Source organism: Capsella rubella, unplaced genomic scaffold (genome assembly GCF_000375325.1).
Source record: "Capsella rubella cultivar Monte Gargano unplaced genomic scaffold, Caprub1_0 scaffold_8, whole genome shotgun sequence".
Taxonomy (NCBI): Eukaryota; Viridiplantae; Streptophyta; class Magnoliopsida; order Brassicales; family Brassicaceae; genus Capsella; species Capsella rubella.
In genome coordinates this window covers 4,223,941-4,237,597 of record NW_006238916.1, presented here as the reverse complement: position 1 = coordinate 4,237,597, position 13,657 = coordinate 4,223,941, and the positions used below count along the sequence as shown (strand labels likewise).

At 32.5% G+C, this 13,657-nt stretch overlaps 1 protein-coding gene and 1 pseudogene across 1 annotated transcript; one reads left to right on the top strand and one right to left on the bottom strand.

Annotated features, from left to right (window-relative positions):
• Window positions 1-3,096: 3,096 nt before the first annotated feature.
• LOC111828969 lies at window positions 3,097-8,203 on the bottom strand (annotated as a pseudogene).
• A 1,774-nt stretch (window positions 8,204-9,977) lies between these two features.
• LOC17876557 (zinc finger MYM-type protein 1) lies at window positions 9,978-12,259 on the top strand. Its single transcript, XM_023777567.1, has 4 exons — window positions 9,978-10,422; window positions 10,531-11,031; window positions 11,092-12,144; window positions 12,204-12,259. The coding sequence occupies exons 1-4, from the start codon at window positions 9,978-9,980 to the stop codon at window positions 12,257-12,259; spliced, it is 2,055 nt and encodes a 684-aa protein (XP_023633335.1).
• The last annotated feature ends 1,398 nt before the right edge of the window (window positions 12,260-13,657 follow it).

Below are 13,657 nucleotides of genomic sequence, written 5' to 3'. Positions count from 1 at the left end.
GGTTTTCTAAGGAATTGCGGAAAAAATTGGCGGAAAAATTTTTGTCGGATATTTTTCGGTGGGAAATTTTTTTGGCGGGAAATTTTTTGTCGGAAATTTTTGGCGGGAAATATTTCGGAAAGAATATTCTTTTGTTGGAAAGAATATTCTTTTCTTCATTATTATGAGTTATACTAAAGGAGGGTAATTTAGTCATTTTGTACATTGAAGAGAGTATTTTTGAAAATGGACACCTAGAGAACGTGCTTGAAAAGGGTATCATAAAAAGGTTAGTTGTGCAAACCCCCCATGATTTTAATAGTTGTATCATTTACAATAATTGATTATATATTTGTATCAGTTCAAATATCTGATTTAAAATATAATTATTGTGTAATTACGTTAGGTTTAAAAATTTATTCTTAAAATTGTATCACTTATAGAAAATGATTAAAATAATTATATTTACATAATTTGTCAATTGCTAGTAATATGAAACGTTTTTATATATTTTTATTCAAAAATATTAAAATTTCGAAATTAATTAAATTTGAAATAATTAATTAAATAATAAAGATACTAAAATTACTAATTAATGTACTGGAAAGCAAATTACATAAATCATCCTAATAAGTTTGCAAATGCATAAAATAAAAAATAAACCACAATCATCTTAATAAGTTTTGCAAAGCATAGAATAAAAATAAACCAAAGTTGCAAAGAAGTTGACATTGATCACTAGCTTCCATCAAGACTAACATCCTTTTCCTAAGAAAAATAAAATAAAATAAAAACAGATTAGTTTATCATCTAAATAATTGGTATATATAAATTAATATGTAAATAACATTTACCTGAGGATTAGCTACATTTGATATGTTTACAAATGCAGGATTAGGTATGTTAGCAATAGCTGCTGCATATACATTTGCCTAAATATTTAATTTAGTTTATTAGTTTTACATAATCAATTTATATTACAAAATTGTGACTTATTAATTATTGTTATAAAATTACATGTTCACCGGTTGAATTTCCAAGTATTTGGTGGATTTGAACGTGTGAATTTCAATCTAAACTAAATATTTTTTGAATTATTTGCGCATACACCTACTTTGTCAACTTCTTATCACACATACACCCACTTACAACTATTGGTATACTTCTGTCTCATGAAATGTCAATATAGTCCCTCTAACTAACTAACTTGGTTCTCAACTTTTAATCTTTTTACTCTCTTTTTTCGCTTCCTCCTTTTTCTTTCTTATTTGTGTTTACTTACTAACTTTTATCCTTCTATTCTCCTAAAAATAATAAAATATTTTAACTCCATTTGACAGGTCTACATCCTACAAAATATATTTTTTTTTCTTTTTGAGAGCTCCACATCCCACGAAACCTCAAAAAGCAATTGTGTCCCTTTATTTTTTGTTTTTTCCTTTTTCATTTCTTTTTTTCATTTCTTCTACCCATCATCCGTATAAACTTTGTCGAATCCTCTTTGACCCAACATCAATTACAGTTTAAATTTTTTGTTACCATCTTTGAATCTAGAAAGATGTACACTTCGGGATTCCGCGATTCTAGGAGTAAACCGGAATCATTGATAATCCAAGCGGAACACTCGTTCGCCGCTTCTGAGAATTAGCTTTGTCGTCCTACGCTGCGGGCCAGATACTTGTCCTCGCGGCAGTGGTGGTTGTCATTGATGAGAAATTTGTTCCATTGTTGTGTTTGTTTGTTGTGGTTGTTATATCACATAGACATATATATAAGAAAGTGAAGATGTTTTAGGTTTTTAATGTAAGAAGAACACATTAAAAAAACAAGAACTGGATTTGGCTAAACTATAAGAGATTACCATTTCTGTGGAAAGCTGGAAGAGATTACGATTGCATCCATAAAGAGTTATCCATTTGGTTAAGTTTTAATAAACTTTATTTGATTTTTTTTTCAAGTACTCGTGGATTTTTTTTAATGAATCAACTTTTTTATAACTAATATGTTCGTAATCAACTATAAATGAACATATTATTATGGATACAAACTGCTCTTTAAAGAAAGCATGTAGTTGTGTTCAGTAAACACATGTCAAAAAGTATAAAACTTATTAAGTTATAAACCATGAATATTTGTTTATTTGATAGTTATTTATCAAACCATAATTTCTTTGATGAAATAGGTTTTCATATGCTTTTTATGTGACTAATCACAACTAAATATCCATTAACAATATTGTAATTGAGCATCCACTTATCAATGAACAAATGTTCAACTACAGATGGATAGTATATAAGATAATAATTCATCTAAAATATATCAATATGCATCTTAAAATATAAAGAAAATATAATTATAACCTATTATATATAAAGAAATATCTTATTTTTTATAATACCCACCCAAAATGATAATAACAAAAATTAAAGGAAAAAGGGAAGAGAAAGAAAGAGAGAATGAAAGAAAAATCCATTACAAACAAAAAAAAATTCTAGCTTTTAGTCTCGCTTAAACCAGGATTTAATTTCAGACAAGATCTCCTCATCCAATTATCATCCTATGGCTCATGTTTTATACGTAACTCGTCTGTTTGTTCTCCAGATAAACAATCAAGGGTATAATAGTCAACATTATTTCGCAAACTAAACTTAACATGACTAAAAGTACACCATCTCCACAAAGTGGGTGTGCTTGCAAACATTTTCCCACAAAGTGGGTCTGAGTGCCAATAACTCATATTTTTCGAATAAACAACATAAACTATTAAATTTGTGCAAAAATCAACATTGACCGGGATTATGTTGGTCAACTACGATGAGTTAGATGTCATGTAGGCAGATTTTGCTGAGTCATATGTCACATGTACAAATTTTGCTAATTCACCTGTCATGTGTCATAGTTATAAAAAAAATTAACTTAATTTAAAACAAATAATTCAAAGTTCCTTGAAATTTACTACCTAAACGAACTCCCGTTTGGACAAAAATAATCGGTTTGTTCATAAATTCTTAACGAGTATCTGAAGTTGATTCTTAATCGATGTACTATTAGATTCTCCACGAGTTTCTGAAGTTGATTCTTAATCGATGTACTACTAAATTCTTAATCGATGTACTATTAAATTCTCCCTAATTTTGAAGGTGTGGGTCCGCGATCAACACAATGTACTCGTCCTGGTCTGGACCAAACACATATTCATCATATATACTAGCTGTAACATTGGTGGTGACTTGTGGATTTTGAAATAATAGCGTTGTAAGTGCTTCCTCAAAAAGTTATAAAGATCAAACATAATTAACTATAGTGATAAACACTCAATACTGATTACTAAAAAAACTAACCGCACGTGTCTTCGCCTCCTCACCTACAAAGCTTCCATCGGGTTTTGTACGAGACTCAATAAATTATTCACAATCTCATTTCTTCTCCTTGGGAAGCTCTTCCTTCCACGTAAGTGAGGCATGGTATTGTTCTTTTGGTTTTTTGTATTCCGCTCTTGCATTTTCTGAAAGCTCACGTATTAAACTAAGAATACTTGCATTGTATTGAAAGACATCTAACTACATTTAAATAATAACAAATAAGCTATACCTTCCACTTCTCACAGAATCTCATCTGAACAAATTGACCCCACTGAAGTTCAGGAATAATAATCGGTCGATTCTGCAAAGTTTCATTCAAAGTTTTTTTTTTTAGTCTTTCCAAAGACAACGTTTGACATTCTTGCATCGCCTTTCTAGTACACCCATCACATATTCTTTTCTAATCATAGGATCATCAATCCTAAACTTGGACTGCAACAACAAAACATAAAACTTATCTTCAAACCAATTTATTTTCTTATAGTGATGTATATAAACTAGATTTTACCTGAACTACATCCCATGCCGAATCTTTTATATAAGAACTAACACACCCCAGTCGCTGTAGTTAATGAGTATCAAATTTGCATCATGACCTAACTGACCTAACCATGATCCAAGTAAGCCTCCAGAATCTCCAATTGGTTGACCGCTATCTTCGTCGAAATGGACTATCACTTTACTCTCTTGTAATTTCCAGGCATCTTTAGATGACAACATTTTTTCTTCTATGTTTCCATCAGTATCTTGTTGATATGAAAACATCAACTTTAATTAAAAATCAACACAATTAAACAACAACATAATTAAACAAAGCAACGTACGTATATAAGCCAAAGGAACGACTCAAAGAATTAAACAAAGCAACGTTCATAACAACATCAACAACAGCTACATACGTTCTATTTCAAATTTTTTTAAAAAAAAAGCAGAAGCAAAATACATTTCATATCATCACCATCATCATGTTTAAATAAGTGAAACAACAACATACGTTCATCACAAATACAGATAATTTTTAAGTTTTGAGAACAATTATAAGATTATTTTAATAAAGAATGATTGTCAATAGTCTAACTCAAAATAATTACCTATGATCTGTATTTTCCATTTGAAGCTTTTACATTCTGAATCAAGTGGGAGAGGATTGCTATAATCTATTTCCAACTGTGGTAAATCTTAAGATGGTTGTGTCATCTCTAAATCCATAAAACCCATGATTAATCTTAGACTCAGAAAAAAAACTAGTTAGTAATACAAGATATGAAAGTTTCAAAGATTCACAAAACTAAATCTATATGTTAAAACTAGTTCACGTTACCTTGTATCTGAGATTGCTCTCTAGAAATTTTTCCTAAAAAACTTTATTTAGGAAGCGATTTTCTGAAAAACCCTAAAACTCATGAATTGTTTATGATTAATATATATATAAATAAATATTTGGCGCTGGAGACAAAAATTTAAGCGGGATCTGAATTTTTTTAATAGTTCTTTCACTAAATATTTATATTAGTAAGAGGTATTATCTGAAAAAATAAATACTCGATCATGCCCACTAAAAGAATAATAACAGAAAAAGTAATAAATTCATGTCAAATAAAATAATTTAGTTTATGTTGAATAAATCTTCCTATATTTAAGGAAATATTAGGTTTGTTTAAAAAAATAAAACCAGTTGATTAAAATTTACAAAATGAACTATACATCGACATATATTATTTTTGTGAAGGCTAGATCTCTCTCTCAATCTTCAGCTATCTCCCGATCTCAGCTCTCTCTCGATCTCTGTAACACCCGTGTTCTGGAAAATAATAGAAGACTTGAGTGTGTATAAGAATTAGGGAGGAGTTGGTTTAACTCCGGTTGATTTCCTAACTGGTCGACTTGTTAATTGAATCAAAGAAGGTTTAATTAATGTTGGTTTAGGTAAATCCTGGTTTAATCAGAATTAAACCAAAAACCCTAGTTTTATAAAGAACGCTTCTTCTCTTTTTGTTTTGTCGCTATTGTTTCTGAGTTTTGAGTTTGAGAAAAAGAGAAAGAGAAGTTCACTTGTGAGAAGGAGAGAGTTAGCTTTGCTTTAGTGTATAAGGCAAAAGAAGCAGACTCGTCACGTTTTGGTAGGTTTGTTCTTAAGGCGTGTACGTTGATTCTCCTTTTTACAGAAGTGAATTCCGATTAAAACACCGTACGTTATATGCAGTTTTGTGAGACGCTTCTTCTCTGTTGCGAACTGGGATCAGCGGAGTTTGTAAGTGCGATCGTGGTTTCATCGTTTCTCTGATCGGCACCAAAGTTAGTGGGAATCTTCGGGACGTCTGGTTCTTGCTTTCCACCGAAGGGATTAAGGAGTTAACGGTTGGTTTATTTTTTAGGGCTTCGTTTCTGCGGCTGTAGTTTTTCTGCTGTTTCTGTCCAATTGATTTTTAGAGATTTTGTTTGTGTGGATTGTTGTAGGGTGTTGTTTGGCTGTTACAGTCGCGAGGAGAGTCTTTCCTGTTTGTTTTTGTTATTCAAATTACCTTGTTAAGGTGAGTGCATGACCATGAGCTTATCTAAGCGATTGAGATTGAGTGACTTGTTTTGTGATAATTTGTAGGTGAATTGGAAGTGTTATTGGATGTTTAGCTTGCTGGATGGTTTGTTTATGTTATATATGTGGGTGTTATCTCATTGCTTGTGTGTATAGCTCGTAGATGGGAGGATCGCCCTCACTAAGTATTTATGAAATACTAATGCATCTCTTTCTTTGATGCAGTTAAAAGTAAAGTGTGATCCGTGGAATCATGGCGAGGAGAGGAGGATGATCTAGGCGCTCATTGGTGTTTTAGATTATTGTTGGATTTTTTAGGGTGTTAGAATGAAATTTAGAAACATGTTAGGATGATCATGTTTTGGAATAATGTTTGGTTGAACTTGCTGGTTTAATGGAATTGTTTTATTGGATTTTTGGTTACGTCTTACGCTGGTTAATATTGTTGGTTTACTTTAATGAGATTGCTTGGTTTAATTGACTTAAATTATTATGGCCGGTTTAGCTGGTTTGAATTAATTGGGTTAATCCGGTTTGCATGTTTAAAAGAAAAAAAACGGGATGGGTTCTTTCAATCTCAGCTGTCTCACGTGATTCTTCACACTCAAGTTACTTCATCCTAACTGATTATTTTATATCTCTCCAGTTTTTTGTGATCTAGGTCTATTCTTTCATAAAATATGTAAATTTTAAGAAAATTATCCATAATTACGTAAATTATTTTGATCTCGGTATTTGTTTTTTCATGTATATAATAAAATGGAAGAAGAGAAAATTCAGTTGAATAATATACAAAAGCCGAAGAATTACAAGTTGTTCAAGTCTTGGAGCAAAAGAAAATAATTCAACATCGATTTGATTTGAAACAAAACGTATGTTTATGAAGATGGAGAAGCATTCCACTCTGAAAATGTAGTTGTTCAAGAAATGGAGAAAGCAAAAAAAGTTCAACATATATTTGATTTGAACGAAACATATCTTTATGAAGATGGAGAAGAGTTTCAGTCCAGAAATGGAGTTTTTCAAGAAATGAAGACGAAGTCGTAAGAGATATGCTTAGAATTTATATGCCATAATATTTTAAACGAAAAATAACACACTTGAGACATAAGATTTGTGTGTTGTGCCTCTCATTGATTTCTTGGTGAACAGTACGAAATTTTGTAAGAGTATCTTTGTAGAATAATGTCTCTCATGACTGTGTCCTTGTTAGTTTGTTGTTTTTCGGTTAATAAGGTGAATTTTTGGAACTGAACCACATTTGAATTATTCAAGTTGTTGTTCTATTTTTTCTCTGCTTTAGTTGGTTCTAAAGCTATTCGATTTCGTCATAATATGCAAAAAAAATACCTGCATTTCTCAGAAAATATGTTTGGTTTGCATCATTAGAATTCTCACTGGAGATTCGAAAATGAATGCTGCAAGTGCGTTGGTTCTACCTTAGATTGAATAAGGTTGTGTTGAGACCAACATCTTGGTCTCTACGCAGAAGAGAAATGACGTAGTTGAATTACCAAAACGGAAGCACTTCCGAGAAGTGACGTGAATATTATTAAGCCTCTTTTCTCAAGAAATGACGTAGTTGAATTACGAATTACCTTGTAAATCTTCGCATTTATAAAATAGACGTCTGTATCGTAACCTCCAGCTTTGTATTTGATCAAATGTTTTGGTTTCAATGTCTGCATATCCAAAATAATTCAAAAGTGAACCAGTTTGGTTTTGACAAAACCTGCAACTTGGTTTTGATTTTGGTTTGAACCTGCAATTTTCTTTTAGTTTGAGAAACCTGTAGTCTCGTTAGAATCAAGACTTCTTGTCTCTTGCTATTATTTTTGCAAACCAAAATATATTAAACGTGACCTGCAGTTCTCTCTTTATGCGAAACAAGTAATATTTATTTTGCAAATGCAGTCTCATTACTTAATCTTTAAGCTAATTTCAAACACATATAACAGAGCGAACACAAAGAGCTTCAAAGAGAAGAGCACAGAGCATGAACACGATATAAACAAATAACAAATAATGCTAAAACAGAAGGCTAATAATAAATAATGCTAAAACAGAGGAAATCCACCTGTACTAAACGTTTAATGCTCAAATAGAACAGAGAAAAGTTATAAAACTGAGCATGGAAAAAAACTAGCAACTAGATATACGTACGGACACTACAAACATCTCCCTAAGAAGCAACGAAGATGTCAAGATCAGATTCAGCATCAAGTCATTTTGAATCACTTGGATCACCCATATCATATACATCTCTAGGCTGATCATGAACTGCGATATTCAATTCTACATCGCAAGGATCTTTCACATAATACACCATTTGACCTCAGACGCCAACATATATTGTTCATCTTCCTCATTATCCCTAGCATGTAACAAACATAAAAAATTTACCATATGATGACCATATGCGTCCATTTTATATCCTCTTTTCGTACGTGTGTCAGCCCACTTGCACTTGAATAAAACAACTTTTAAAACCTCAAAGTAGTTTAGCTCAATAACTTCAAGAAGATTTCCATAATGTGGTACAATTCCCGTTCTGCTGGCATAACTCATGGTCTCAGCAGCAATATAAACATTATTATTTTGAGTTTTCAGGTCGACATCTCTATTCGTTGACCGAAATTTGAAACCATTGACATATAAGCTGTATACTTCAGAACATTTTCAAATGGACCCAAAGCCAAGCATCATAAATCATCAGTTATCTCGTCTAACCCATTTAGCTATACTTTCTGTTTGAACCATCTTGCAAAATTAAGATCAAATTAAGATCCACAGTTCATTTTTATACTTCCTAGAACAATTTGTAAAACTTATATGTTAGATGACTTTAATCAAACATAAAGAAAATAATCTATTATAGAATGATAGAAACTTACTCGCGTAAGGGATCTAGTAGTTGACAATTGACCAATATGTGTCGATGTATTTGCAGCCTCTCTAAATGATTAAGAGTATAAACCTGTTTCGCTCCAACAAATCTTCCATGTTTGGAAAAATAAGTGGAAGTTCAGAATTTATTCTTGTGCTAGTATCCACTAGAGATCAATCATCAACACAGCCCATCCGAGTAAACCGTGTTTCTATATCATTGATATACATTGAGCAAAATGTTACACATTCATCAGCTAAATATTGCTCACATATAGAACCTTCAGGCTTAGCACGATTCAGAACATATGATTTGAAGCAGAGGCGGAGGCAGTGAAGGGGGACCAGGGTCAGTTGACCCTGATGAAATTTTGAAAACTAATTGAATGTATATGTAAAAAAAATTTTGACCCTTACCAAATAAAATAATTGACCCATATAAAATTTTGCCCAATGCTAATTGACCCTTGTGAACTTTAAAACGTACAGGGCTTTAAGCCCAATAAATTTTCTTTTAAGTAAAAATAATATTGTTAAGTCCATCTAATTTGTTTGTCTATTATTAACCTAAAAACAAAAACGGTTTAGCTTCTTCTTCTTTTTTGCAATTCAACTGATCGTGACTATATGAGCTTTCTTCTTCTTTGTTCCAAAATTCAAGAGTTTTAAGAGTAAAATTTCAGGTATTTAACATAATTTTCTGTAGACTAGATTCTAATTTTAAAAATAAATTCCTTAGCTATTGTCTATTGACCTATAACCTATTGTGTGATTTAGTTTTGTTACTGCTTTTTTTTTGTCGTTGTTAATTTATTAGAAAAATCATGAATTCATGATGATATTGCTAGTTGCGTTAGTGACTTTGTTATTTGAATAAATTGATCATACTAGTCTAATTGTTAATCTATAGTGACTAAATTGCTAGTTTGGTCATTTTTCACCACTTACCAATTACGTAACTGATTAATTTACTACTCTACTGCTGGCCTGCTGCCATGAATCGATTAGGTGATTATAAAATCTAGTATTGTATATGTTAGTTAGTTAGTGCCTTAGTGCATTAATCAAAGTGTGTTTCATGTTATGTGTGTGTATTAAACATTATTTGATTTTTAAAGATCACCGAAGAACACATAGCTTAGAATTATTTTACTTGTTGATTTAAATTTCTTATAATATATGATTTTAATTTTTGTGTTTAGGTAAAGCTAAAAATTATGGATCGCTTTGTGACAAGGGATACGCCACTATCTAATATTGACTTGGATGATTTGCCATGGGATCCGGCGAAGAGAAAAAATATTCTGAGCTATCATCCTAATCAAAGAGATGAAGTACGACGCAAATATTTGAGTAGAGGACCTTGTCAACCTCGTGGTCACAATTTTAAAAAAACAGCAATTGGAGGAGTGTTACGACGTTTTAATCCAAAGTGGTTTGATAAGTATGGCGATTGGTTGGAATATAGTGTGGAGAAAGATAAAGCTTTTTGCTTGTGTTGTTATTTATTCAGAGATCAAGCACAAAATCAAGGTGGGAGTGATTGCTTTGTATCAACTGGTTTTTGTGGTTGGAATAAGGGGTTGGATCAACATGTGGGTTCAGATGTGAATAGTTTTCACAATAATGCCAAAAGGAAATGTGAGTATTTGATGAGACAAGGTCAGTCTATCAAACATTCTCTCCATAAACAAAGCAATGTTGTGAAGAATGATTACCGAATTCGACTTAATGCTTCCATTGATGTTTCTAGACATTTGTTACATCAAGGATTACCGTTTCGTGGTCACGACGAATCAGATGAGTCAGTCAATAGAGGTAATTTCTTAGAGCTCCTGAAATATACTGCTGGTCAGAATGAGAGTGTAAGAAAAGTTGTATTGAATAATGCTCCTAAAAACAATCAGATGACATCTCCACCCATTCAAAAGGACATTGTACATTGCTTTTCGGAAGAGGTTACTAAATCTATTATTGAAGAAATGGATAACGATGTCTTTGGTTTGCTCGTAGATGAATCTGCTGATGTATCAGACAAAGAGCAAATGGCAGTGGTTTTTCGCTTTGTTGATAAGTATGGGTTAGTCAAAGAAAGATTTGTTGGCATTATTCACGTGAAGGAGACATCTTCTATATCTTTGAAGTATGCTATTGATTCTTTGTTTGCGAAATATGGATTGAGTTTGAAACAGGTGAGAGGTCAAGGGTATGATGGAGCTAGTAATATGAAAGGAGAATTCAATGGACTAAGATCATTGATTTTGAAAGAAAGCAGCTCAGCTTACTATGTGCATTGTTTTGCTCATCAACTTCAGCTAGTTGTCATGGCAGTAGGAAAAAAACATTTTGAAGTTGGAGAATTTTTTGACATGATTTCTTTTTTGATGAATGTGGTTGGAGCTTCTTGCAAGAGAAAAGACCTTATACGGGAAAACTACAGAAAAATAGTGGAAGAAGGGATTAGCAATGGTGAAATTAAGACTGGAACTGGGCTGAATCAAGAAATTTCCCTTCAAAGACCTGGAAATACTCGTTGGGGTTCACATTACAAGACTTTGTTACGACTTGTTGAGTTGTTTTCTTTTGTAGTTAAAGTTCTCGAGTATATCCAGGATGAGGGCACAGACTCCACCAAAAGACAACAAGCATATGGTATTCTCAAGTATTTTCACACTTTTGATTTTGTTTTCTATCTACACTTGATGCTGTTTGTTCTGGGTCTCACTGATAGCTTATCAAAGGCTTTACAAAGAAAAGATCAAGATATCTTGAATGCTATTTCTTTGGTGGAATCCACTAAAAGTCAGTTGCAAAAGCTTAGAGATGATGGATGGGGTACTTTTATGGCTGAAGTTAGTTCTTTTTGTGAGAAAAATGACATTGGATTTGTCATAGTGGAAGAAGAATTTGTTGACTCAAGAAGACCAAGGAAAAAAACCGGCATAACAACCTTGCATCACTATAAGGTAGATTGTTTCTACAATGTCCTAGATATGCAACTTCAAGAGTTTAATGATCGTTTCGATGAGGTAAATTCAGAACTACTTGTTTGCATGTCTTCCTTGAGTCCGATAGATTCTTTTCGACAGTTTGATAAGTCATTACTCATGAGATTGGCTGAGTTTTATCCCGATGATTTTAGCCCTATGGAGCGTAAATCTCTTGATCTTCAACTTGAGATCTATCTTGATAATGTGAAAAGAGATGAAAGGTTTGTAGATTTAAAGAGTCTTGGTGATCTTGCTCGTGTGATGGTGGAGACAAGAAAACATCTTTCACATCCTTTGGTATATCGGCTTCTGAAGTTATCTTTGATTGTTCCTGTTGCGACTGCAACCGTCGAAAGATGTTTCTCTGCAATGACCTTTGTGAAGACGACTTTGCGTAATCGTATTGGTGATGTATTTTTAAGTGATTGTCTAGTTTGTTTTATCGAAAAGCAGGTACTAAACACTATTACAAACGAATCAGTGATAAAACGATTCCAAGACATGAGTGAGCGTCGGGTTCATCTTTAAAATATGTAATTGTAATGAAATATTTATGCTTTTAATTATATTTATGTATTTTTGGTTTGAAATTTTTTTTGACCCCGGTAAATAGATTTTCTAGCTCCGCCACTGATTTGAAGTGTCGTAGAGTCCTGCAGATATTTTAAATAAGTATTTTTCAAGCTAGCTGTGTATATAAATACAAACATACATTGTAAAAAAAATTACCTCTCGATGGGATACATCCAACAAAATGGAACAGGCCTACCAAACTTTGCCTATTTGGTGAGATGTACTATTAAATGTACCATTACTAAGAAAAAGGAGGAAAAAACATCCCCATATGACAGAAAGTGACAACAATATGGTCTTATAGTTTGTCAAGCTCATCAATATCGAGGACTTTTGCAGATATATCTTTAAAAAATTGATAAACCTCGACAATGGCTGATGTCACAACTATTGGAAGTATAATCCGAATAGCGACTGAAAATAAATCCCTCATTATCACGTGAGAATCATGGCTTTTTAAGATAAATCCCTCATTATCACGTGAAAATAAAATAAATCCCTCATTTTTACGTGAAAATAAATCCCTCATTATTACTAACTTTCGACTTTTAACATCAACACAGCTTGATAAGTTATAAGCATAACCATCAGAGAGTTGTACATTTTTTAGGACACTTCAAAAAATGTCTTTCCCATCATTGTTCAGAGTAAAACACGCTGCAGGATACTTCCCATCATCATCAGGCCATAAATCAGAATGTATACCAAGCTCACGAAAATCTTTTCTTGCGTTTAGATTATCTTTCGATTTGTTTTTGTCATCCAATAATGTGTAGACTAAATTGTCAAATATACTTTTCTCTATAAGAATGACATCCAAATTATGCCGCAACATAATAAATACCCAATAAGGCAACTCAAAAAATATACTCTTTTTCTTCCACTGTTGAGTACTAGATCTTCTAGAATGATTTTGATCTCTCTTTGTTCCAACTCCAACTAAATCATTCTTCTTACCAAGAGTAACATTAACTTTTTCTAATTGATAAACAGTTGTAGTACCTGATAGCGTGGCTGGTGGTGATCTGGTTTCAATCTTTCCATCAAAATCTGTAATATTTTGACGAAAATCGTGATCTTCAAGAAGAAAACGACGATGACCCATAAAACAATTTTTTTCCATGGATTAAACGTTGTCTGGTGCCATCAAAATTGCAGCTTGGATAAGCTGATGTTGTATATATATTCCAACCCGACAAATTACCAAGACTAGGAAAATAACTAATTGTCCACATGATGGCTGCTCGCATGTCAAATGTTTGTTTTGTGGAAGCATCTACCGTCTTAACCCCATCAAACCATAACTCCTTGATAAGTGGCTGCAAATAGACATC